The sequence below is a fragment of the Adiantum capillus-veneris genome, chromosome 4, assembly GCF_014529385.1.
Source record: "Adiantum capillus-veneris isolate H3 chromosome 4, ASM1452938v2, whole genome shotgun sequence".
NCBI lineage: Eukaryota > Viridiplantae > Streptophyta > Polypodiopsida > Polypodiales > Pteridaceae > Adiantum > Adiantum capillus-veneris.
Window position 1 is genome coordinate 20,227,263 of NC_140934.1, and position 26,303 is coordinate 20,253,565.

General features: G+C 42.6%; 1 protein-coding gene across 3 annotated transcripts in view; it reads left to right on the top strand.

Annotated features, from left to right (window-relative positions):
- Positions 1 to 3,413: 3,413 nt before the first annotated feature.
- LOC147458832 (beta-1,6-galactosyltransferase GALT29A-like) overlaps positions 3,414 to 26,303 on the top strand; it is a 35,985-nt gene continuing 13,095 nt past the window's right edge. The window contains exon 1 of one of the 3 annotated variants that reach the window (XR_015187714.1): positions 3,414 to 5,018. Coding sequence is in view for 2 of the 3 variants with exons in the window: in XM_086509702.1 (XP_086365828.1) it covers positions 3,694 to 5,094 (1,401 nt within the window). In the remaining variant the exon portion in view is untranslated. Of the gene's footprint in view, positions 5,223 to 26,303 lie in introns of those variants that run through there. The other 2 variants (XM_086509703.1, XM_086509702.1) reach the window with 2 other exon arrangements.

A 26,303-nucleotide genomic window follows, 5' to 3' on the forward strand; every position in this document is an offset into this window, starting at 1 on the left:
TTGCTTAAGTTGTTTATTTATGGTTAAGTGAGATAAAGTATTGTTTATATGTTTTGAAATAAGTCTTTGCAACTATGGCAAATGACAAGAAGCCATACTCTCCGAGCTTCAATTTTCCAGTTACTCTGGTCAACATGTCACCTTATCAGATGGCCGCATTTTTCTCACAGTTTAATCATGAGCAGTGTGAATATGCACATCCGTTTTGGAGAGCTGGTTCTTCTAGACCAGCTCTCCAGCTGTATTTGGTCCTTCTAGACGAGATATAATTGCTCCAACTCTTGCAACGAGTGTGCCAATTACACCAGCAAGTGGTGCCACACCTACGATGAGTGGGCCAATCACACTGACGAGTCGAGCTACACTAGAGACTGTGCTCCCTTGTTCTTCTTCGAGATGACGAATGCCTCATCCATGTTCTTCTGGCGACACCTCTCTGTTCAATAGAGAATACACCACTTAGCACACAACGTATACATTGGGGATCACTTGAGCATGATCCTAGCAAGGTGTACACGATAGGAATGGGGTACTGGTTATGGATAGGGCTGGAAAGGCCATGCGATAGTGGGTTCGAGAGCACTGTATAGTGCAGTTTGGATACTTTATGATGAAGCATTGGGATGCTCAGGATCTGGAGAGGAAGAATTACATCATTGAGGCCATTCATAGAGAGTACATGCCAACAGATGGGTACGATTCAGTCCCAATGACCGGATCATGAGTGTGGTTATTGTGACGATGTCAATCGTCGATCGGAGGCGAGAGAAAAGTACAAGAATAATGAGCCAAAGGCGGCATGGTTGGACAAAGAGGAGTGGATGGGGATCGCACAAGAGGTGCAAGAGAATCCTAACATGTTTCCAAAGAGATGTAGATAGAGTATGTCTGGAGTTTGTAGGATCATCTCATCTTGGGAGTGGAGGGTGCGAGACTCTTTAACATGAGTTTGTAAGTGCCACACACTATTGAAATAGCTTATGTCCATATGTTTTTCTAATATTTATCTTATGATTAAGGGTTTATCTTACAAGAACTTGCCATGCATGAAGTGTCCTCTGACATGTCGAGAAGAAAAGTATGGATTGTTAGCTCTTCTGTGCTAGCTTCAGGATGAGGGAGAGGCCATCGACTACGAGGCATTACCTTGACGAGTATGGTTCATGTATATATTTTCTTTGAGTATAGCTCATGTATAGTTAGTTATGGTTTTGCTTTTGTTTCATGTATACTTAGACACCGGTTATGGTTCTAGTTATATTCCTATGCGCTCAGTTTTGGTTTTGGTTATGATTATGAATATTATTATGATTATGGTTATGATTCTGATCGTGGTCATGGTTATGGAATTGCTTTTTGGTTATGGTTTTGGAATTTTGTTATGGTTATAATTATGATTTTGGAATCTTGTGATGGTTATGGTTTTGGAATCATATTATGGTTATGATTATGGCGAGAAGAGGAGAATTTTAACGTCGTAGGAAACTATCCCAAGAGACCTTAAAGATCTATTGGACGAGGAGAGAGGTTTACTGTATGCGGAGAAGATGGAGATCGCACAAAGCTGCCCTAAATCCACACTTCTTCGTTGCTCGTAGCGCATGATAGTTGCTTACTCTCTAGAATGGCATGTAGCAATGTCACAATCAATCACCTCTCCCCGTACGAGAGGTTCAAAAAATGATGACTTCTTGAAATGGTCTTCTTAATTTCTTTAGCTTTTCCATGTCCCCAATAAACGAGGACAAGGGAACAAATTAGGCGTGAGAAATATCTCAAAAACCACCTAGATATATCCTAAAAGTTGACCACCCTTTCATGCTTTCACCCAATGCGAAGGTTTGAATAGAATCTTGAACAGAACAATCTTCCACAAAAATCATCAAAATAAAAATTAGTTGATGATATTGCCTCTTGCGAATCTTGGGGGTGTATGTAGTACGAGTGTAGTTTCAATACATGGAGGAGAATCTTGGGGGTGGGTGTAGTATCAACACATGAGGGAGGAGAATGGAAAAACCCTTACCCTTAACCAATTCTTTGATTACTCTTGCTTGCCGCGAGCTTGCCACTTATAGATTTTTAGCCAAAATCAAGCTCTAATAGGTGATGTAAAGACACAAAGAAGGAGATCGTTGGAGCTCTTGCAAATGCACACTCACACAATCAAGAGAGCACACAATGGAGATGGAATCTGAAAGATGTTGCACGCCTTCACTACTAAAAAGTGATAAGATGATCTACAAAACATAAGAAGGAAAACACAACATAAAGAGATAACTTTGTACAATAATTAATGTTAAATTGCTTGTGGCTGAGGTGACAAGATAGGTGCCATCACTCTCGATTGGTAGACCACGTTGGTGAAGTCCAAGTATAGTACCATTAACAATCAATGATCGTTGTGTCCACTACCTTGTGCTAGTGAGATGAAGATAGCCTAGAAGTCATCCAGGAGTGCCATGTGCGAGTTTGATGTCTCAATAATTCTTCCATCTAACTAGAAAGTGGAGTATAACCACAATTCATGACTATTTCTAGCACAAGGTGCTTCATTATAGTCAATTTCAAAGTTTGACTAATTCACACTAATAGGAGGTCGATTCCACAAGAAGGACCTGCCAGTACAACCTCACTTTCCTCTACTTAGAATTAAAGGTAAGCATTCTAGTGTGCATGTCCACGGGAAGGGGGGGAAGGTACCTATGCGAACTCAATGTCATGAGCCTTTATTTTAATTTGTAGGTGGTCTATAGCTGGCAGCGATGGGTCACAGTGTATTGGTTAGTGCCAGCAACCTTTACAGTGGACCCCTATACGCGAGTTCAAGTCCGTAGCATGTCGCTTGGCCTCTTCTAGTCTTGCTTGTCGAGAAACGGGGAAGATGAATCTCGAGAGATTTTGGTTGATAAATTGGAGCAGAGCCAATATTGTCCTCATTTCAAATCTTCCAAGAAAGAAATTGGAAGATTTGAACTTTAGTCTTAGTATACGTGCATGTTTTGAATTGAGTCTTAGAGTGCTAAAAGACTTTTCAGGAGTTGGCTATCTTCCAAAATGGAAGCATGAAGACAGGCAATTAAATTGAAACTTTGCCGCACAGTTTTTTAGATGTGCAATGCTTATGATTGATGTATCTCACTTGCTACACCCAAATGACAAGTTACAAGAGAAAACCCAATGTGACATCCTCTCTAGTATTAGCCACCCTGCAAAAGCAAAGAGGCGGGTGCCCAAGTGTGAATGGGACTAAGTTCTAGGTATTTCCTAACACTACCCTTATTTTTTGGGGATAAAACTACAAGCCAGGTTCTTAGCGGCCACCCGTACCCTATTGCTTGCAGTATGGAAATCTTCACAAGATCTTGGACTTCAGGGTAGGATGAGGATAATGGACATTTGATTAGCAATATGGAGGGGCCCGTGAGACGGGACAAAGGTTCACACTACGTCGTAGACGTGCGTGCGTATCGGGGAGGTGGGCTGGTACAGATTCGATTTGGAGCAGGATTTGCTAGCGCAGCCTTAGCTACTCTCGCCCTGTCGAAGATCTCCCGAGCTAATCGCTCTTCAGCACGCAGACTAATCCTTCCTTCTCCTCCATCGGGCCTATAAGCTGCTGTCTGCATCACGTTACTTCTCACTCTCAACATACTGCTATTCATTTTGCTTGCGAACCCTAATTTACTAAACATGTCTTACTCTTGCTGCAGACTGATTTCCATCATCATCTTCATCTCCGTCTCCATCTGCAGCATCGCGTCTTTGTCGGCGCTCTTATCTCGACGGACTGCACCTCTTCCTGCACTTCGCTCACTTGGGCTCGACCCGACCCAGCTCGATCATGAGAACAACAGCAGTGCCAGCTCTTTTCCGTCTCTCGATTCATCCCAAGCTGAAGACCTTTCCGCGCCTGCTTCGGCCAGCGGGCACAGTAACTTCTCCACATTACAGCCGCATTGGGAGGGAGCTGGCGATGGCGACCTTCGACTGGAGGCGCTAGCGACAGTCGACTTGGGCGAGCGGCTATTATCGCAGCAGGCTTCTGTAATGCTCGATGAAGTATGGGAGCCCTCGCTGGCAGATCAGCTATGGAACGGACTGCTGGGAATCAATGAGCGGGAGAGGCTGGAAGCCGCTAGCTTTAAGCTTGCGAGGCAGGGGCGCGTGGTACCAATGAAGCTGGCAAGTCCTTGGTACGTGAGCAGGTGGCCGCAAATCAGGAAATCTGTGAAGAAGTGGATGCAAAGAAGGCGCGTGTATGATCCCGGCGTACTCTTTACGCTGCTGCAGAGCGTGAAGGGCCCCATAGATGAGCATTACGAAAAACAACTGCTGGGGGCAGCGCATTACGGCTACGTGGCGAAGGCGGGCGAGCCTTACAAAAGCTGCGCCGTAGTGGGCAACAGCGGGGTACTTCTGGATGCGCAGTATGGCGGAATCATTGATGCCCACGAGGCGGTTTTCCGCCTGAACAACGCCAGAATCGCGGGCCTGGAACAGCACGTTGGAACAAAGACAACGTTGGCTTTCGTCAACAGCAACGTGCTAGAGGCGTGCGCAGGAGAGCGCCGCTGCTTCTGTCAGCCGTACGGGGGGCACGTTCCCACGGTCGTGTACATAGCGCAGCCGGTTCATTTCACAGAGGTGACGCTGTGCGGAGAGAAGGAGAGGGCGCCGCTGCTGGTGGTGGACGGGCGGCTGGACAAGCTGTGTGGGCGCGTGGCAAAGTATCATTCTCTGAAGAGATTTGTGGAGGAGGAAGGACCAATGGTGTTGAAGGAGGTTGCACAGAGGTGGAGCGCGGCAAGGGACGGGCCTGCCTTTCATTACTCGTCAGGGCTGGAGGCGGTGATGATGGCCCTTGGCGTGTGCAGGCGGGTGAGCCTCTTCGGCTTCGGCAAAGGGGGGCGCCAGCATCATTACCACAGTTCCGACCAGCATCACGAGCTGGACCTGCACGACTACGCCGCCGAGTACCAGTTCTACCGCCATCTGCAGCTGCTTTCTTTCAAGAGGTCCGCCCCCCTCATCCCTTTTCTCTCTGATTCTCTCTTTGTTTTCCCGCCTCTGCTTGTCCACGGCCCCCTCTGATCAGCGACCCATCTATATATTCCATCGCATCATTAACCCTTACTTCTATCGTTTGTTCACTTGTAACGTTTGAGAATCAATAAAAATTGAAATGCATATTCAGAACGGAAATATGTTTTGCCTTGCCATCAATGAATCTCTTTTTCATTGATTACTGCCCAAACATTGGACATCTCGTGTCCCTAGGGGGATTCTACCTTCCATTGGGGGATGAACTCTCTTACACACACTTACACACATAGTAAACTACAATTCTAGATTAAACAATTGAAATTCATTTATCAGATGAAGTTTTGATTTTGAAAAGAGTGCTACAAGTTAAAACTAAGGTAATTGGGTGCCCGATTGATGAGTTATAAGAGAAATCAAATTAAGCTCCCTAAGGAGTCTCAAGAGAAACCAGAGTCCCCTGTTAGTCCAGACATAGAGTCTCACACGTCCAATGAACCCATAAAGCACGACGCTAATACAAGTGGATTACAGGACCTGAAGTTAGATCTAGTTAGCTATATGATTCATATCTCGAGTGCTACGACCCACATTGTCAACCAACTAAAAAGAAAGATTAAAAAAGTAATACTCTGTGCTTAATCTCTCTTCGGTGTTATATTTTGTTGCGTTGGCTTGGCTGTCAAGGAGTTGTTATGGTAGGGCTATCTCCTTGGTGGCCGCAACCCCAAGTCCTTATATATTTCCCTTTGTTGTGGCCGTTAGGTGGCATCCTTTATCAGCTGATGTATCAGACATATTCATTTTGGTTGTTGGTAGCTACCATGTGTCAGAGGGAGTATGGTTTCCATTGTAACTTTTTTGGTTTCTTAATTTGCATCCACTCACTATTGTAAGTTTGGCAAGAAAAGGGAAAAAAATCTAAGGCTTGTGTTCGAAGGGTTATATAAATACATAGATGAATCTAGGATAAGCATAGTTACAGGGGACGGAGGGGACGGACCCTAGGGACGGGGGACGCTCGATTCCGGGACGGGGACGGAAGACAAAAGGGTTGCTTGGCCGGAACGCAAGCAAAACGTCCCCGGGACGGCAGGAGACTTTTTTAAAAATTTGAAAATTTGATCACTTCTAGTGGCTAGTTCCTCTCCAATAGCCACATGTTTGAACTTTGAAGCACCCCAATAGCTATAACATCCATCCTTTGGTCCTCATTTCTCAATGTTTTATAAGCACATTTGCGTCTATATCACTCATATTATTTGGTCTAATTAGTGTAAATTTGTGGTCAAAGTGATGCTCTATGTGTGTTGCATGTGTGTAGGTCAAAAAATGTCAAAAAAATCTTCTTTTTTTTTGCCGTTTCGACCCCGTCCCCGTTTCTTGACTTTTGCCGTCCCGTCCTCGTCCCCGTTCCCGACCCCGACCCGCCGTCCCATGTAACTATGAGGATAAGCCAAAATTCTCCCTTATAGGAAAGTGCAGGGTTTAGACCCATGGTAGTCACCCATAACAAAATATAACCATCAGGTCCATCATGCATAGTATTACTAAATACTACAACATCCCTGCCGACGTCTATAGTGCCCATTGCCTAATAGTGGGTGTAGAACTAGGTACTAACATATGCTCCCAAACACAACACACCACACGCACACACATATGGGCATACATCAACATAAATTTTAGCATACCGAGTTTCTGTCATTACTCCGGAGATCAAGGGCAAACTCATGTTTGAAGGGTTATCCCAATGGTTCAAGGAAAGGAAAATTTTAACCTACCTTGATTAGGCTATGTTCCATCTAGAATTGGAAGGGCCACTCTTTAAGAGTTTTCATAATGATATATTTCTTTTGAAGGGAATATCTATTCTATCCTTTCGGCCAGGCACTGAATGAAGCCTTCACAAACTAGGATAGAGGGGCCAATAGAGTACTGTAACTTGTGTACAGCAACGCATGACAATGTTTTCTTGGTGGATATAATTGCTAAGAGGTGCAAATGGTGTGTAGCTTCATAGTGTGATTGACACCTCCGACAACATAGCAGAATGCTTCTCCAGTGGCAAAGTGCCTAGTCCAATGCAAAAGTGCATACCTCAAGCGCTAGTAATAGAGATAATCAAGCGCTAGTAATAGTATGATTTTCAAAAAATCACAAACATACATATAAGCTAGATTTCAAGAATAGTTTACATTTGTGTCTCTAAACTAGTGGTAAATCCAATCTCCTTTTGGTGACCGCCTACCTATTGCTTCATCGACCCTTGTGTTGATTACAACCTCCACATCTCATACTAGTTACAATATACTTGCTCTTTTTTGTTTGTATTAGCTCGAATCTAAATAGATTCCCTCCCCTGTCCCCACTTCCCAAAAAGATCTCACACCTCCCCCTATCAGCCCCTCGTCACATCCTACTTCCGTGCGAGCTTCAAAGAGAAGCGATGGATGTCCTCATCATTTGCATGCATGATGCTATGCAACTCACCATTGTAGCATGTGTGTGTGTGTATTGTACAGCCTCTGTATCTCCCCGTGAGCCAACCCCCCCCCCCCCCCCCCCCCCCCCCCCCCTCCCCTCTTCCCTCTCTTACTCCGTCTCTAGTGTTGTGAATAACCCTTTTCGGTCGCCTCTTGTGCCTTGCACCTCCCACGCGACCTGGAGCTCCATCCTCTTGCCTACTAAATATAGCCCTTCAAATCGCATGTGAGTCCCGGCCCTTGGCCTACTACCCAATTCTACCTTAGGTCTAAAATTACTTCCCCTTTGAAGAAGCATTTTTGTCCTCAAAAACAGAACTGGTGATATCTCCATAAGAACACTAATTTTTCCACAGTGGTATCCCTCACGGATCTAGCTGTACATTTGATCGGAAGACAGTTTAGCAGGAGATTCAATGAAATCAAGAAGAACATTTGATATTCGACATTGTTGTTCCTTTTGTAACCGTTTTGTGTAACCTACCTATATCCAACATAGTGTGTAAACTCGATTAATAACTCATTAGAGTATGTTAAATGAGTTGCCACAACTAAGAGGCGCCTAAAAGAATACCTCTTCTGAACTTTCCAGCAAGTGACATGCTGACATAACTCATCAACAAAGATTAAGTCCTTGACTTGCTATCATTTCTTCTTACTAAACAATCCCACCATAAGTGGCGATCTAGTTTGAGAACCTAACTTAAACAATATGAAGGGACTAAATCTAGTCTTAAAATGCTGTGTATTGTTTAAGCAAACTTCAACAGGAGAAATAACATTTCCAATTGGATTGCTTTGTGCTAATGTACCTGCTTAGCATATCCTTTAGGACAAGATTAACACTTGTAAACTACCTATCATCTTTGGACGAGTGGCATTACTAATATTGAGGTGTTTCTTCTCAACGGTTTACATACAATCTTGCAAAAATGACTGGTAAACATGGGTCACAAGGATTCCTAATATTTATGAATAATCCATATAATAAGTGTAGATTATAAACAACCAACTTGGTTAACTTTAGAGATTGAATAGTGAATTGAATGAACTGTACCAAGTTCAATCAACTTATTTACAAGTACCAACAACGAGCCACGACCTCTGATAGTGATTCGTAGACCCACAATTAATCTCATAGAGATACTGCACATAAAGTGCGAAATGCTTCATAAGTTATCAATTTCATGAATTTGCATGCCGTTCCAAATCAACCTTTGCTAAACGTGAGGACCTATAACACCTAATGTATATGCATTTAGTAAATTTTGATTCAAACTTGCATTTTCATGACTATAATTGTCAATGCTTATGGTTGATGCGACGCTCATAGCACACATGAAAGATGAGGGTTAATAGTTATGAAAATAAACTATATACTCCCGATTGCAATCACTTGCAAGCCTTGCTAAAATGTCTGTACCAAAATAGAATGTGAAACATAAATCACATCTAGACACAAACAACGAAACATTTTCATTAACAATATATAGCCTTGCTATCTGCTTAAATAACCATCCATTAATGTGGTTCAACAACACTTGTAACCTTAATAAGTCCTTTTAAGCACCCATTAATTTTGGACATTGAAATTGTTTCCAATATTGTGTACTCAAAATGGTCTAATAAATGGATTTGACCAGTACTCAGAGACTCTGTCACGACATATAATTGGAATAATAACCGCTAGTGTCAGTCCCAAAGACTCATATTCTCCATATGTGGAATATGTCTCATATAACGATGTCCGAAAAAATGACATCCATCGAGTATAAGAGGTACTTGTGTGTGGAGATAACTAAAAACACTCAATGACATGAGTGAGAGAAACCCTCATTAGTCATAACTCTTGCTCAACACTAGTTAAACCAAACTCCATGAGTTCTTAGACCATGTTGCATCTTTGTGACTAACAATATGTACCAAATAAAACCTTACTATGTACATGTCCATAACTACAAGGTGCAAAAATGTATCTAGTACACTCTTGTCCCATAATTCTTTGCTCCTACATGGCCTTGTTATGTATTGGAAGAGTGAAATGGATAAAATCATTCTATCATATTCATCCGACTTCGAAAACTTAACCAATCATTTTTAGAAATGAAATAAAATCAAATCATATGCTTATTTGGAGGTTGAAATTAGCGTCCACTTTTTCAGAGTCAAGTGTATCATCCAAAGCCGAAAGGTACAACTTGAAAGATACATTATAAAAAAATCCAACCTGAAAAGTCCAATATTATCTTTAACCTGTTAAACACTAAACAAAAAATTATTGAAAATCAAGCCATATTGGATTGATAACCTTGGGTATTGCCTTGGCAATCCAAACCCCTTGGTTAGATTATACAATTTCAAACCCCTTGATTAGAGTTTGCATGGAAACTGCTTTAACTAGTAGTTAACAATGACCAAGATAGTCTACCGTGTCCAAAAGTGATTGTAATCAACTTGTGAAGTTGAACAATATATCCACTACGCTTTGATAGGTTGAGCACTTCTTTTCTTAAAAGTACAACTATGAAGAGGCCGAACCGTGACACTCAATACTCATAGAGTAATTTAGGTCGTACCCCTGGAAATACCACAGCTATAGGTACAATGAATGCTATAAAATAAACAGAAGATCCTCTTTAATTTGAATTTTATAACTGGATCTTAAAATAATAATATCTCCCTATGAAAAGAAGAGTTATATTCTCAACACCCAAAACAAAGTAGTCCTATTAGATTTTCTTTGGTGTTTGATACAAGAGATTACCTGATTGGAGGCTCTCTTAGTGAATTCATGTCATTACGTGAATTAGTTGTTGGATATTTGAGCCATGCTTACTTGCCATCCACAGAAAGCATTATCCGTGGTGGCTGCACCGTGTGCATATAGCCAATGATGTAAAGTGTCCACCACTCTACATATATATATACAACAATCAGAAGCCAATGTACGAGTTTAACTCTTCCTGAACAGAGTAGTTGATGTTCTAGAGAAAGCGTAAACAATGATTCAATGGAATAAATCTCAGTGTACCGGCACTCCTTGCATGCATATCAAAAAAATATTATGATAAGCCCTTGTTTCAACGACTATCTCATTAGCGTGAGACTATGTCGTATGTGTCTTACACAATTTGTAGTGACATGGATACATCATAGTTTGATGTTGTCAAATGTAAAATGTGAGCTTATATCTGTATAGCACATTCCAAACTTTGAAAGCTTCTATGCTTCTAATCGCATAAGTTCATCGGAAAGATGGGAGAAAAGCAGCTTGAGTGCTCTTAGCTAACATGGGCTCTTGAGATGTCAAAGCAAAAGAAAAATGACCGTGTCAAGATTTTCTAGAGAATCAACCTTGTCGAATTGTACGTTTTATGGAGAATCGTGAGATTGCCCAATATTGAGAGAGATAGCTCAGGAGGCTTAACTATCCAACTTCATCTAACTGCCAAACTGTGCTTGACCGAAGTAACCTTTGCTTGTCAAATTTAATGTACTTATTGATTTTTTGGAATTACCACCCTGGGCATCGGAAGTCATAGCACTCGGTGGTATGATTGTTGACATTGAATTCAACTCATAGCTATGGATATCAACGTGCTTCCAATGTGCTTTGTGTATTTATTTTGCTTGCACTCTGGCAAGCTGTGTATGCTTTGGAGTGACCATGCACCCGATGCATATATATAGATATGGAGTCGTGCTCTTGGAAGCCTTGCTTTTCCCCTTCTCTTGATAGCACAAAGAGGACATATCAAAGAGATTGGCAAACGAAATATATGGCTACTTATATACAAGCCGGATTCTTGAGCATCACTCCTTAGTTAAAATGTACAATGGTGCATCTTTTGGCATTGTCATACTAGACAAAGTTAAAAGAAAATTAACCCTGTCGATTGTCAACCTTGTTGGGTAGGATACCGTAGTGAAACTTGGAAGCAGAAAAATATCTACAATAATTTCACAATAGAGAAAGCGTACCTGAGTTGCCTTATATTGCATGCATGTTGCCAATTACCCGTGAAAACATGTCGAATCTTGCTGGCCAACAATGGGTTGATCATGACCATTTTTTACTACCTCTAGTGGATAAAAACTTGCCTTGAAGCCATGCTCTAGGACAATTGAAATCAAAACTGAGACACTAAGAGTGAGAGACTCCGCTTCACATCATTGCACTTGCTTCCATTCTAGCAATGGGTGTTAGAATCATTTGCTGTCGATATTCTTTGCATGATGCCATGCATATGAGAAGCCGCACTTCTTGTGCAAGGACATTCAAGAAATGTCCTTTTGGAGGATTGTGTCCTTGTCGAGATTCGTTATCTAGGCTGATTTTCGTTGTGTTTGGCATGGATAGCAGCGATTTATGGTGTGCTTTAAAGTATTCCTTGAAGAGGCCCTTGCCGTATTCTCACTCTTGTCGAGGCCGTATAGTTGTAGTGTAATCCCTTGGATTATTGTTATATTGTCCGGGTCAATATACTTTCCTTGCTTAGCCATTAAAGGCCGTGCGAATGGATCTTTGTACCTTGGACACCTTCATGGTCAGTGCGGAGCGCCTCTTTCCGCCTCGCATGGGCGATCTTTCTATGGAAGAGGCCCCTTAGCATGGCCTTAGGGCACCCTCAGGACTCCCGCGAAAGCAAAAACAAAGAAAAACAATGTGAAATGCAGCATCTCCCTATGCACGACGAGGGCGGTATGATCTAACAAGAAGATATGTTCGGGACGCCCTTTGCGTTGCTCTGTTGGAGTAACCAAAGAAGCGAATCTTTCCTAGCTGGGTGGGGCACTCCTCTTTGGAGCAAGTCGGGCTCAAAACGGTATAGTTCGACACTGCCTCTCCTTTCGTCTAAGGGCTCTTTCCTGCAGCCTTGCTGAAGATGCCCTATCGAAACTGCCATAGCCCGAGGAGACACAGAGAGAGAGAGAGAGAGAGAGAGAGAGAGAGAGAGAGAGAGAGAGAGAGAGAGAGAGAGAGAGAGAGAGAGAGAGAATGTGCTCCATATCGCTTCTCCCATGCACAACAAGTGTTCCATGCCCCTTCTCCATGCTGCTTCTCCCCCTCCTCCATGGTTGGCTCTAATATCCATCTAAGAGACTGGGAACTCACGCATGCTAATCTCCACCTATCCATGCTTTATAGAGGCCCTTGGCCTACTAAATATAGCCCTCTAAACTGCATGTGCATCCGGACCCTTAGCCTACTACACAGTTCTACATGAGGTCTGACAATGAGATTTCTCAAGGGTGCTCAAATTCGTGTTTGACAGGAGCCTTATATATCACACCATTTGAGCAATCAAAAAGTGAGCTTAAAAACTTAATTGCACTTGTGTATGTGGCTTCTTTTATTGCTCATCCAAAGAAACCTATTGGGTGCTATGATCATTGTGTACGTATACCCTCCAACCTACTCCTAGTATATACATAACAAGGGTATATCTTGTAGGTTGAGATCCACAAGAAGGGGACCTCAATATGAGTGTAAGATAGTTGCAAAAAATGAGGAGTGTCACGTGAGCATGTTGTAAAACCCTGGGACTGCCTGACCTCGCTCCTCCACCCAACCTCCCTTTATAGGCCTTGCCCCTAGGATCCCATCTCCATTGGCAGTCGGTCCTTGGACCTCCAGGGTGGCTCTTGGCCTGACATTACTCCCCCCTTGGAGAAGCGTTTTCGTCCTCGAAAACACAAGTGATAGTATCTTCGTAAGAACACTGATGTTTTCCTTATTGGCATCCCTTACTTGGGCCAATTTTCCTGATAGTTGATACTTGGTGCAGTGAGGAGGTTCAATGAAACCAAGAGCAACATCTTGATTTTCAACATTGTTGTCCTTTTGCAACCACTTGTATCTAAATGGTAACTCAATTTATAACTCACTTGAGTACTTTAAAGGAGTAACCACAACTAGAAGGTGTCTAAAGACAACCAGTTTTTAGACTTTCTGAAGATACTCGAAAAATGCAAGAAAACCTTGGTGCAACTTTCCATGAAGTTGTGAGCCAGATTTCCAACTCGCGTGAGTATCTTGAAAAGCTCATAGCTACTGAGGGACAGAATAGGGAGTGTCCTCATGGCAGACTTTTGAACATTTTGGAACACACATAACTATATGTTCACCCCTAATGAAGGTTACATACCAACATGCTTTGTCAGCACACCTACTAAGTCCTTGACTTATGAAACTGTTTAATCGGTATCCAACCCCACCACAACAGGTGTTCAAAGTTGAAAATCTAAGCAAATTCTATAATAGGGAGAGAATCGCCCATTCAGAATGCTTTGTGCTAACGTATGCTCTTAGCAGATCTTTTAGCACTAGAAAAATACTTGTGAGCTGTAGAATACTTGTAAGCTGTCCATCCATCGCGGGATGAATAGCAGCAGTAAGAGTAAGGTACTTTCCCCCAACCACTTACAGACAGTCTTCCACGACTGACGATAAACTATGACTCAACCAGTGAGTATCCAGCCATATACTCGATATAGAGTGGAGGCAACCAACTAGGTTGAAAGCGGGTTGGAGTGGAGTAAACTCATAGAGTTCAGACCAACCAACCCCAGACACCTATACTGAGCCATTGCCTTGTATGGCAGGGTGTAAACTCATACTAAATCTGCAAGAGAGATTGCACGGGCAGTGCAAAAGGGCGGAGAAGAATAAAGTCCATGAATTTGCATGCCGCTCGAATAAATTTGTGTTAAACACTAGGACCCATAACACCTAGTGTGCATGCATTTAACACAAACATATCCGAACCGCAATTCCATGACGAGACTTTCCACGATACGTACGTGAAAGTCTTGTAGCAAAGTTGGACCATAACAGAATGTGACAACCCAGTCACACCTAGGTACCAACCATGAGACATTCTCATGAATGTAGCATTCTTTGTTTTATGTAGAACGACCCTCCGTTTAAGTGGTTTCACAGTACTTGTTATCACAACAAGTTTGTACTTAGTACCCGAAAAGTTCTGGCCACTGAAATTGTGCCTGATATTGTGTGCTTCAAATGGTCAAATGAACAGATGCGACCAGCACCTAGGGACTTTGTCGCGACATATCATTAGGAATTGAGCGCCAGTGTTAGTCCCAAAGACTCCTATTCTCCACATGTGGAATATGTCTCAAAGAAGGATGTCAAGAAAAGTGACATCCATCAAGTACGAGCTGTACTTGTGTGTGGAGGTAACTGCAACACTTCGTGACAAGAGTGAGAGGGACCCTCATTATCATGCTCCACACTGGCTAAACTGAACTCCTTGAGTTCCTAGACCATGTTGTATCCCATGTGACAACATGTGCCAAATCCAACCCTACAAGTCATAACAACATAATGTATAGTGGACATTACGGCCCAAAATACTTCATTCCGACATGCCCTTGGCATGGCTCTGAAACCTTCAAGCGTAGTTATATGACTTGAAAAAACCAAGCAAAGCATACTAAAAAACGGAATAACAACAAGTCAATAGATGCGTACTTGGAGATTTGAACTGAATGTTTACTAACCCGTATCCAAATGCACAAGAACACCTCGTCCACCTGTGGAAAAACAAGCAACATTGCACTAGAAACCGTGGGTGTTGCCTTCGCAATCTAAACCTGTTGGTTAGAATCTACGTAGTCAAACCCCTGGGTAAGACCTTTTGGAGGAACTGCTTAACTAGCAGGTAACGGTAATCAACATAGTCAACCGTGTACAGAATGATTGGAATCAACTTAGAAAGTTGAATTTGTCTGTTATCCCGTGGTAGATTACGGGTTGCTTTCCTTGAAAGTAGAACTGGAATAGATCAAACTATGATCCTCAATGCCTACGAGGAGAGTTAGCAATCCCCGTCGGGTCTTACTCCAAAACAGTATGTCCATAGACAATTCCGTAGTGCTATAGAGAGAGCCAGAGATCCACACAAGTGAAATGCCTAGCTCTTATGGACAGCCATGCTGTCTCAACTGATTGCTGCATCTATACTCCGTGGTAGAGATCAGATGATGGGAGTTTAAGGCTATCAAAAACTCAACTCGAGCGTCGCATTGAAAAAATGTAGTGCAAAATGACACTCTAAACATCCAGAATGACAAGACTCTTGCTTGTCCATTAACGTAGATGTGTACTCCAATGGGTAGAGCTGTACGATCTTGAGAACAATCACCCAAGGAATACTAACAATTGGGTCTTACCCTAGATTCAAAAATGGCTCAAAGCTATACAACTTATCTTGTCCTTGACAAAGTGTCTCGTGTTATAGCGAAAGCGTGTTTCATGAGGTGGCAGAATGGAATCCACCTAGCTAGCATGCGGTGCATACAAAATTTTAAGCCCTTGGCAAAAGTGATGGCCTCAAACATGAGAACCAAAACCATAAGTGCCTTGCATAGTCTAAACTGGTAGGGACTCTGTGAGGTGATATTCCCTATTTTGCAAGTCTTTTCAAACTTGTGTGCCACTGCCCTTGATGCCAAGTCATTGGGCAGTACCTTGGCACAAGGGAGAAGCCTTGCTTCATGTAAAATTGTCAAAGCTCTTTGCTTTGCACAAAAGCAATAGTTTCCAATCAAAGATGTAAACATGGAAAAATAAGAAGAACGTAAAATTGGCTAACCTGGTCGTTGCTGTAACCAGTTGGCCCGAGAATCCGTGGAAGAAAACTCGCTTAAAAATGGCTCATAGCCATATCTGCTGCACAAGTGGGAGCTGTTGTATGTACATATACGTCCCTTGTATCATATACGCCCGTCTGTCACGTAATGAAATAACCTACAAGCATATTGCCAAGTCCGTCCCAAGTTTGTATGCTCATAGCATAGGACGAACGTGGGGAGCATTGCAACATGCATAAATAGAAGCCTTGCTTCACATAAGTTCATCAAATTGATGAGATAAGAATGTAACCTGAGTGCTCATAGCTAACAGATGCTCTTGGTGACACACATATGTCTGAGCAGAAAAAGATTGACCTTGTCAAAATTTCATAGGGAAACGGCCTTGCCAAATTTTGCTACTGATTGAGAATCATAACATTGCCCGATAGTGAGAAAGATATCATCTACCATTGAGCTATCAAATGTTAGCGATTGTCCAAGATTGCTTGCTGAAAGCAACCTTTGCTTGACAAGTTGGCATTGTGAAAATTCATGTGGTGGTCAACATTGCATTCAGTTCCTAGCTGTGGATATCAATGTTTTTTCCATGATGCTTCATGTATCTATATTGCCTGCTCCCTAGCAAGCTACAATGGCTTGGAAATGAGTATGCATCCAATGCATGGAGCCGTGCTCTAAAAAATCTTGCTTTCCTCCGCCTCGAGATAGCACAACGAGGAGAGATAAAAAATTAACAACCGACGGAAGACACAAATCGGTTTATTGGAGTGTCGCTATAGGAGCCTTGCTCCTGAAAGGTTTCTGATGGTAGACAATTACTTGAAATTATACTTACCAATCGCCCTTGCCGAATATCGTAATCAAATATGTCACAGGCCCTACCCGAGTTGCCTTTCTATCAACCTTCAACCTCCGACGAACGTGAGTTGTCGAAGTATTGTGTACTCAAGCCGTGCTTGATATTGATCCCTCAACCAATCAGTGGTTCTTTGCAAACAAAGTAGTCAACAAAGGTTGAATGCTTATGGAACTATCACAAGCCGTGCTTGTGCCTGCATGCAAGAGCTACATAGCATGTTTGAAAACATGCATGAAACCCAAAACAAAAGCTAATGCATACCTGGGTAATCATGCAATTTGACCTGTCAGTCAATGTGTCCATGGACCTCAAACTGCAGCCGAGGTTACGGAGAAGCCTTTCAGCACCTGCCGATTGGTTGCAGCCCGCCCTTGACAACACCCTTGCCGAGTCCGGGTTGTGTATGCCATTGGCCTCCGTGGTCACGGGATTCAGCCGCTCGCTCCTTTCGGATTTTGCAAGTTCCCTCCATTCGGCATCCCAACTTGCCATAGAACTTTGATTTTTCAGTAGCAATGCAAATTCTGGCATATAAACGTTTGAAAAGCAGGACATCCTGCATGTGGATGGTGTACCAACGCATGGATGGTCCATGCATAACGGCGAAAAGAAGGCTTTCTTACTCCGACTGTGTGACAAACCCCTTGTGTGGGGAGGGTGCCCAAGTTGGGGCGCCCATTGGTGTGTAAAGGGGAAAAAAAAAACGAAAACCACCTCATGTTGCAGTGATGGGGGCCGCTTGTCGATGACCAAGCGTCTCCAGAATCCACCCCGTTGCTCAGATGGCAGCGCTCCAAAAATGCGTTTGGCATCCCTTGCCGTTGCGCACTCGCCAAGCCCAAGCATGGGCCAAACGTTGTAGGTCGACCTTGATCTCGTGTCTTACACAAGGGTGCGTACCCGCGGGTCATCGAGACTCCTCTGTCGAAGGGAGATGACCCGACCTTCCTGTGTATACAAGGGCCATGTCCACGCCTCGAGTTGAGAGAGAGAGAGAGAGAGAGAGAGAGAGAGAGAGAGAGAGAGAGAGAGAGAGAGAGAGAGAGAGGGCACCTGCCACGCCATGCATGAACATGCAATACTACTTTCCCCCCTCCTCCATAGCTCCTCCTTCCACCGATCTCTGATACAAGTGTAAAACCTGGGACTGCCTGACCTCGATCCTCCGTACAACCTCCCTTTATAGGCCTTGTCCCTAGTATCCCATCTCCATTGGTAGTCGTGGCCCTTGGCCCGATCCTTGACCTCCAAGGTGGCCCTTGGCTTGACACATGCCTTGATGGGTATTGTGGCAGTAAGCGAGAATGACACCATGGAAGCCCTATGCATGTGTAGGGAAGAGAGATTGATATCTTGGGGATCCACTCTTCATAGCAAAGGACACGCTACCTATGCGTGGAGATTAAGAAAACCCTTTGTTTACGAGTTATAGTGGAAAAATTTGTCATCCTTCTATCTTACGAATATTGTTCTTTGAAAACACTTTAAAGCTAAATTTACGTACTATGTAGTAGAACTTTATTTTGTGTTTATTTAGTATTAGTCTATGTCAATAAACCACCTTGATAAGAGTCTCCTTATTCCTAAGCGCCTCAAATACTCCAAGGAATGTATCTAAGTCTTGCCCCCATTATAGTTAGCTTATCATGTGTAAGAATTATGAAGTATATACGAAGATCATTCAATAAAGCAAGGTGGCGATTATTGTCATTGGGAAAAGGAGAAACTATGAAGAGTGAGACAAAGTTGTGACTGTCGCTATGTCGGAACTACATGGGTAAAAGTTAGTTTTTTAGCCAGCCAAGTATTTCACCATTGCCGTGGGGTGGTCCCTCTATTAGCCAATGTACAAATGTTTGTTGAAAGACGTCATGGCTCGTCATGAGTATGATTAGTTTTTGTAATTCTTTTGGGTGTTAATATAATCTACTCACAATTGGGAGTTTCAAAAAAAAAAAGAAAAGAATTATGAAGCATATAAAGTGAAAACTAAGCTCGAAACCTACCTTAAAAAACTTTTATACTTATTGTACTCTTGCTTCTCGTACCAACATATGAGACATACGATCAATAGCTCTACAAACATCAAAAAAATACAACCACCTCTTTGGTATGGCCTCAATTTGTGCTTGCATGGATCGTGCTCTTGGGCTTTGAAGCGAATTCAAGGAGCACAAGGCTTTGCTATCGTTTTATCACCTCATGTTCGTAGCCAATATGGCTCCATCTTGCCCTTGTCTTGCAAGTGTCCCTTAGTTCTTAAAGGCTCACACAAAAAGATCCCCACGTTCTTGAATATGTGCATTGGATCAATCAAGTAGTTGATTCATAATCTAGCATCAAAACAAGTATTATGGAGAATCTCTTCATTGTTCCTCTTCATGCTAATCAATTTTCTTTGGCCACTTTCTTGCGCTTATGCTCATTGGTGCATGTTCAATAACTAAGAGACCTGAAGAGCTTGGTGTCTGGATTCTTGAAGTCAACAATCCATGTATCTTGGGACGTCATGTATAGTCCACATGAGAATGCCTTGAATGAGAGCAATGCTCTGACTTGCATACTAGCTCATATGTGTGACTTTGATGCCTCCGTAGTTGTTGCAATCTTCTTACTAGTGGGTGAGGGTAGATATCCATATTCTTCAGGTTGTGGCAATGTGGGACATGCAAGCTTAAGAACAAGTGCCTATTTTTGGTTGCGAATATATAGTGGATTGTTTTATAGTTGACATCTACTACTAAATGAGCTACATCTTAAGAACTATTATTTTGAATATTTATTAAAATAACTAGATTCATAGTGGATTGTTTTAGTTGACATCTATTACTAAATGAGCGATCTATTTTTTTTGTGGCAAAACTCACAATTGTGAGTGAATTGTATTGATCATCCCAAAAAATTACAAGATCTTGCCATGCTCGTGCCAAGCCATGACATCATCAACATACCATAATTACATCGGCTACCTGGGGAGCCACCCCTAAGGATCCACCCCGTTGTCCTTGATACACAAGGTCAATTATCATGTGCTTCAGAGATCTTCTATTTTCCAATGGCCAAGATTTTCTCCCTTCTTAAGTATTCCATCTGCTGACAACAAGGCACAGGTAATCCTAGACTAATCATCCAAGTTTTGCTTGCGCCCGAGCGTTCATATTAGCAATTTGCTTTCTTGTATAATTTTTGCAAAGCTTGCCACCTCAGGATCTCCTTCAAATACACGGCGGTTCCTTGTCTGCCATACATTATGTAAGAAGAAGTACCTGACAATTTGAGTGCTGATGAGGAGGACAAGACTACCCAAATCTTGCCTCCAAGGAATAAACCAATCTTGAAAAACCAATTTTCCATGTTCTTTGGACGCACTTGCATATTTATCCTGTGAGGCCTATGATAGCTGGACATTCCATGAATAGGTGGGCCAGATCTTCACTAGCCAACGTGCACCCCAAGCATCGATCTGTCCCAATCCCTCTCTCCTGAATCTTCACCCCCGTCGGTAGAGCACCCCGAATTACCTTCCATAGAAATACCTTCATGTGCTGTGGAACCTTTGGCTCCCAGATGTTCTACCTTTCCTCCAACCATTGTTCTTTCCATATCTTGTTAAGGGGGCTAGACCAATTCTGCTTCAGCATCATTGTATGATAAATGCCTCTAGAATGGGGTTTCTATAAGAGACTGCTTCCAAGCCAATTTCAGGCATTCCAGTCAAACTCCGAATCACAGATTGACATCACTACATTGTCAAGCTCTTTCATCACTTTGTTGACTAGCAAAACCTCCAAGCTATTAAGTTGGGAGAAGGTCAATGGTTTTCCAGCTATTGTTGTCACTGTCCCAAAAGTTCCCAAGTCGATTCAGACCCTTATTATTCAGTTTCTTCGTTGTTTCCATCCAATAGGGATTTTGCGGCGGATCTACAACCTTGGAAAGCCAGGGGGACCAATGCAAAATGAAGTTCTTGAAGTATTTGGTTTCTTCCCCCCACTTTAGGACTCCTGTTGCTCTGTTGCGTTTCCTTATTAAATTGCCCTGAGCCGCCCCCCAGACTTAGGATAGACCACGTCGGGGCTAATAGCTTGTCATGAACCTCTACCCCTCTCCACTTTCCACCTTTCGAGCCAAGTTTAGCTGCTTCTATCATATCTCTGATCATGATAGCCCAAGCTTGATCTTGTTTAGCCAAGGAGACAACAAATTTGGTGCAACAAGCTTCTGCATGGGCCACAAAGTTGAGAATTCTGAGGCCTTTTTGATTCACTGGTCGTGCGACTGGCTCCCAGCAGGCCCATTGCTACGGCTTGGAGGATTTCGTGTTGTTTTTCCATAAAAACCTTTTTACCTGTTTTAAGAACTCTTTCAAGTGATACTTAGCTATCTTGAGAAGCGGGCTAGTGAAGGCAATATAAGGGAGCATAAAGGCATTAATCACTTTTATCCGGCTTGGGAATGGGAGAAGAGCATACTCCCACTACCCATTTTTGTTCTGATTTTTTCAAGGACCCACTGAAATCTTTGTTTGTGAGTTACGTCCACCTCCAAGGGAGCCCCCAGATGTCTGAAAATATTTCCTTTTGTGATAATCTCCCCCAACCAGTCAGAAGGGTCAAATGAGTCATTTTTCGATAGGGAGATCAGCCTTGACTTCTCTATATTACACTAGGACCCCGAAGCTAATGAGAACATTTGTATAATCTCTAGAGCTTTCCTGACAACTTGGAGGCATGCCTTCAAGAAGAGGAGAGAATCGTCTGCAAATAGTTTTGCTATTAGTTGTTTATTTCCAGGTAAAGCAAGGCCTTGCAACTCCCTTCGCTCAACACTAGCTTCGAGAGTCGTGATTAAAGGATGTAATCCTATGGCTACATCTTAAGAACTATAATTTTGAATATTTATTTAAATAACTAGATTTATAGATGAGATTTTGCATGTTTCATGGGATAATAGACACTTAGATTTGTATTTTCCTTTTGTTGTCAATTGTGAATGAATTCCACATTTTAAACGTTCTTTAAAGGAGGCAACGACTCAAAAAAAAAGATCTTGTTGTTTGAAACGTTCAAAACTACCTTGTTACTGAGAGATGGTAGAGCATAGAGTTGGAATAATATTTTTATTAATGTGTGAGTCTAGGAAAATGACTAGAACACTAGAAAAGGATATATTGATTGGGCCACTTTGGTACCTTTGATATATTACATCGGATGGGTGACAGAGAGTATTTAGAAGGTGTATCTGACCATCCGGAACGGAGGTTTGTGATGGATCATCAACGGGATTGGTGATTTTGAGCATGGGTAAGCCCTAGTGCTTTTTGGTGCGAGAGGAGGAACAGCTTGAGGCAGCAAAGACGGCAACATGTCTTATCGGGTTTGGGGTTTTCCAAACAACACAATGTAACTTCTTAGCAACTATCAAGGTGGGCTCAGTGAGACACCACAATGTGACCTCGTAGGGATGGTGTAGCCTTGTATGTGTGTAATTTGCTCCCTCAAGACACCATTTATTCTTGAGGATTGTTGTACATCTTTTTTTGGGCTAATATAACTTCTCCACTCTCCATTGTGAGTATGGAAACAAAATAAAAAAGGAAAGCAAACATTTTTTTTTCCAAACTCACAATTGTGAGTGGATGTATTGTATTAAGCATCAAAAAATGTAGAGTAGCCTCAAGCTGATATCGAGCCTTGAGGGGCCGTTTGAGACATTAGAAGGCTTACACAATGCCAAGTAACAATGAGCCATTATCCACGCACCCTTACTCGTTGCAAAAGGTAATATGACCGCTAGAGATGCCTGGCTCCACTCGTCCGAATCCTTCTTTTTTCCCCATGGCAATAATTAGTTCACTGCTTTCGTGGATAATGTTCTTGAAGCTAGCTGTCATGGTGTCATTCTCAAAAATCCTATGGTTACTAGCTTTCACAGGTATTGATAATAGCAAAGTCTGGTAGTTTGAGTACATATCAACAATGCTTGGCTTTCAATCGCTTTCCCTCCAGGCTTCTAAATAAGTCATTCTTATAGAACCCTAAGCTTGCCTGCAAGGCCTCTAATTGCAGGGCACTTCTTGAATAAGTGGGAGGGATCCTCACTTGTAGTTCTACACCCTAAACACCTATCTGTCTTGATGCCTTTAACTAGGATTTTGGTGCATGTCGGCAAGGTCCCCCATAGCACCTTCCACAAAAATATCTTCATTGCTAGAGGCCGCTATGGGTACCATATGTTTTTTGCTACTACTACCTGTCTAGCTTCTGGCCATTGTTTTTACCCCAGAGTTTGTTGAGGGGGGCGAACCAATCAACCTTGAACATCATAGCATGGTAGGTGGTCTTTGTATGCAGTTTATAGAAGTGGCTGCTCATAGGCCATCACCAGGCTTTCCACTCGAAGTTGGGACTCACAGATAGGTATCAAGAGATTGTCAAGCCTTTCCACAACTCTGTTGACCAACAGTCTTTTAGTGCCATCGAGGTGAAATTGTGTAGCCAATTGTTCTGTATCTTTCCAACTCTTACTGTTGTTGTCTTAAAAATGGGCCAAGTGATTGAGTCCTTTGTTATTCACCTCTCTGGCAATTTCACTCCAAAAAGGGTTTACTACTATGAGGCCAGCTTGGGATAGCGAAGGAATCAATGTGTTATGGAGTTATGGAAATATCTAGTTAACTCTCCCCACTCCAGTGGCGCCATTGTCATGGACCTCTATCCCTTTCCATTGGCCACCATGAGAGTAAAGCTTTGCCTTGCCCATCATATCCTTTGTCATAATAGCCATGCCTGGTCTTGCTTTGCAATTGAGACTACAAAGTTTGCACACTGGGCATTAGCATGAATAATAGGGTTGAGTATCTCGATACCACCATGTTCCACATGCCTAGCCAGTGCCTCCCATTTTGCACATTGCCAGGGCGTTCAATCGTTGGTGTTATTCTTCCACAAGAATCTTTTCACGGGTTTCAAGAACTCTTTTCAATTACATTTGGCAATCTTGAGGAGCGGGCTCGTGAAGGCAATGTAAGGAATCATAAAGGAGTTGATCGCTTTAACCCGGCTTGGGAAGGGTAGCAGTACATACTCCCATCTTCTCATTTTATACCTGGCTTATGAAAAATGTTTGCTTCACGATGCAACTTTTGCCATTGAATCTCAAAGATAACATTTTCATAAACCAGTGTGCATCAACATTAGATTTGTGTAATGGGTGTGTAGGCAGTGAGTTTCTTACAAGTTTTCAAATAAATTTTGAAGGTTTTTAAAGGGTGCGGCTTGCCACTTTTAGGTTGGCAGCTAATATCCATGAAACGAGCAGCCCAAAACTTGTTGCCTTCTTTCTCTCTCCTTAGTGCTCTCCCTAGAATCACCTTCTCTCTCCTCTCTGTAAAAACACCCTCGTTGCCATTGTATTTTGGTTAAGAAAAAGTAAGACACCCCCTATAATCTATTGGGGGGGGGGCTTGCCAATGATTATAAGAGAGAATGACTCCGCTTCCCTCTCTTAAATTTAATTCTAGAAGATGTGAAAGCTTCTCGTATGATGCTGTTGTCTTGAGATGATGTCGAGCCTTTGTATTTGTTTGTATTGTTGCATCGAGTGTTAGAGTGTGCTCACACGGGCTTAGTTATCCGTAATGGATAACTAAGGGCGACTAGGTACTTGCAAGCCCAGGGAAGGCGGCAGGAAACTACCTCGTGGTCACGCGTTGCGAAGCAAACAGTTCTAACCTCCACTTGCAGGTAAATCAGCAGGAAGTCACTCACGGTAGCAGGTGTCGAGGAAGGAGAGAGAGAGAGAGAGAGAGAGAGAGAGAGAGAGAGAGAGAGAGAGAGAGAGAGAGAGAGAGAGAGAGAGAGAGAGAGCACCCTGCGCTGGTGCCTTGCCTGATCGCATGGGCCATTAGGCTGCCTGCACGTCGCTCAAAAACTACAAAAGCTGCGGAACGGACAGGCGCATTAAAATACTCCTTTGCATAGTTGTGAAACTATGCCGAAATCGGCATAGTTGCAAAGGCATGTGCTTAGTTTTGTTGCGCATCCTACTAAGCCTCGTGTGACCATGAGAGAGGCATAGTTATCTGTCAGAATTACAGATAACTATGCCTTGCGTGACCACAGCCTTACATAGGTTGACAATCTGAAGGAGTACCTGTGAGGATGGAATCGATCTCTATTTTTCTCTCTTTCGCTCCATAGACTAAAATAGAGTCAATGTTTCTAATAACACTTCTCACTATGTTGATCATCAAACCATATTGTACGTGTAGCTTTTCAAGTTCTTAGCATTGATAGGTGTTCTTTTTGGTCTTGGACTCATCTAGCATGTTTCCAACTATCACAAAAAGTTTTGGACAGATTCTCACAATAATTCCCACATTATGACTTACCTCAACATCATGAGCTTCTGTGAGGGAGGCATGGCATACCTAGCTAGGTACGATTGGGGGCAGGGGACTGCCGGCCCGGTGGGGGGGTCGGTGGTCCCCTGCCCCCAATCGTACCTAGCTAGGTATACGGTGCCTCCCGAGCAGAAGCTCATGATGTTATGCATTGTATGAAAAACACTAAAAAAGGCTCCCTTTTCCTACATGACAAAATTTCTAAATCTTCTTGTGTATATTCTTCCTTTGAAGAGGTAATAGGAGCAAGAGAGGACTTAAGTCCTTGCTCAAGGAAAGTGATTTTTGTACTAGTGCCAAATGATCTAAAATGAGCATCAGGAATTTGTGCGCATTATGAATTTATGCCTAAAGGCATCCATGAATGCGCGAGCGCTGATTGCTGATCAAACGAGCTGTCTTTTGCAGAACAATAAGTATTCGTTGTGTTAAAAATATTGTTTTTGAGCAATAACTTGTGATTTTTTTCAAGACTTTCATAGGGCAACTTATTTCTCATATTTTTACTTGCATTTTTCTCACATTTTTCCCAATTCGGTATTAGAACAGTCGAGAATCCCCAAAAAAATTCAAGTCTAGTGATGACGTGGTGACAGGTCTACTCGCCTGAGTAGCTCAACAAGTTTTACTTTTAGTAATATTCTTACTTAAACTCAAGTTGCAACACTTTCTTACTATTTTTAAAGAAGAAAGCTATATAGAGGCCATCTCTTTCTCTCTCTGGAGTGGGTACATACACACACCCTTCCATTTTCAGCCATCGGGAGCCTATCTCTACATAAAGACGTTGTCTTCTCTCATTCAACTCTTTGGTGAACAGCGAGAGCACATCTATATGCTTGTCTCAAAGTTCCATGTAGTTTTGAAGGGTATATAAGCTTTAGATACGTAC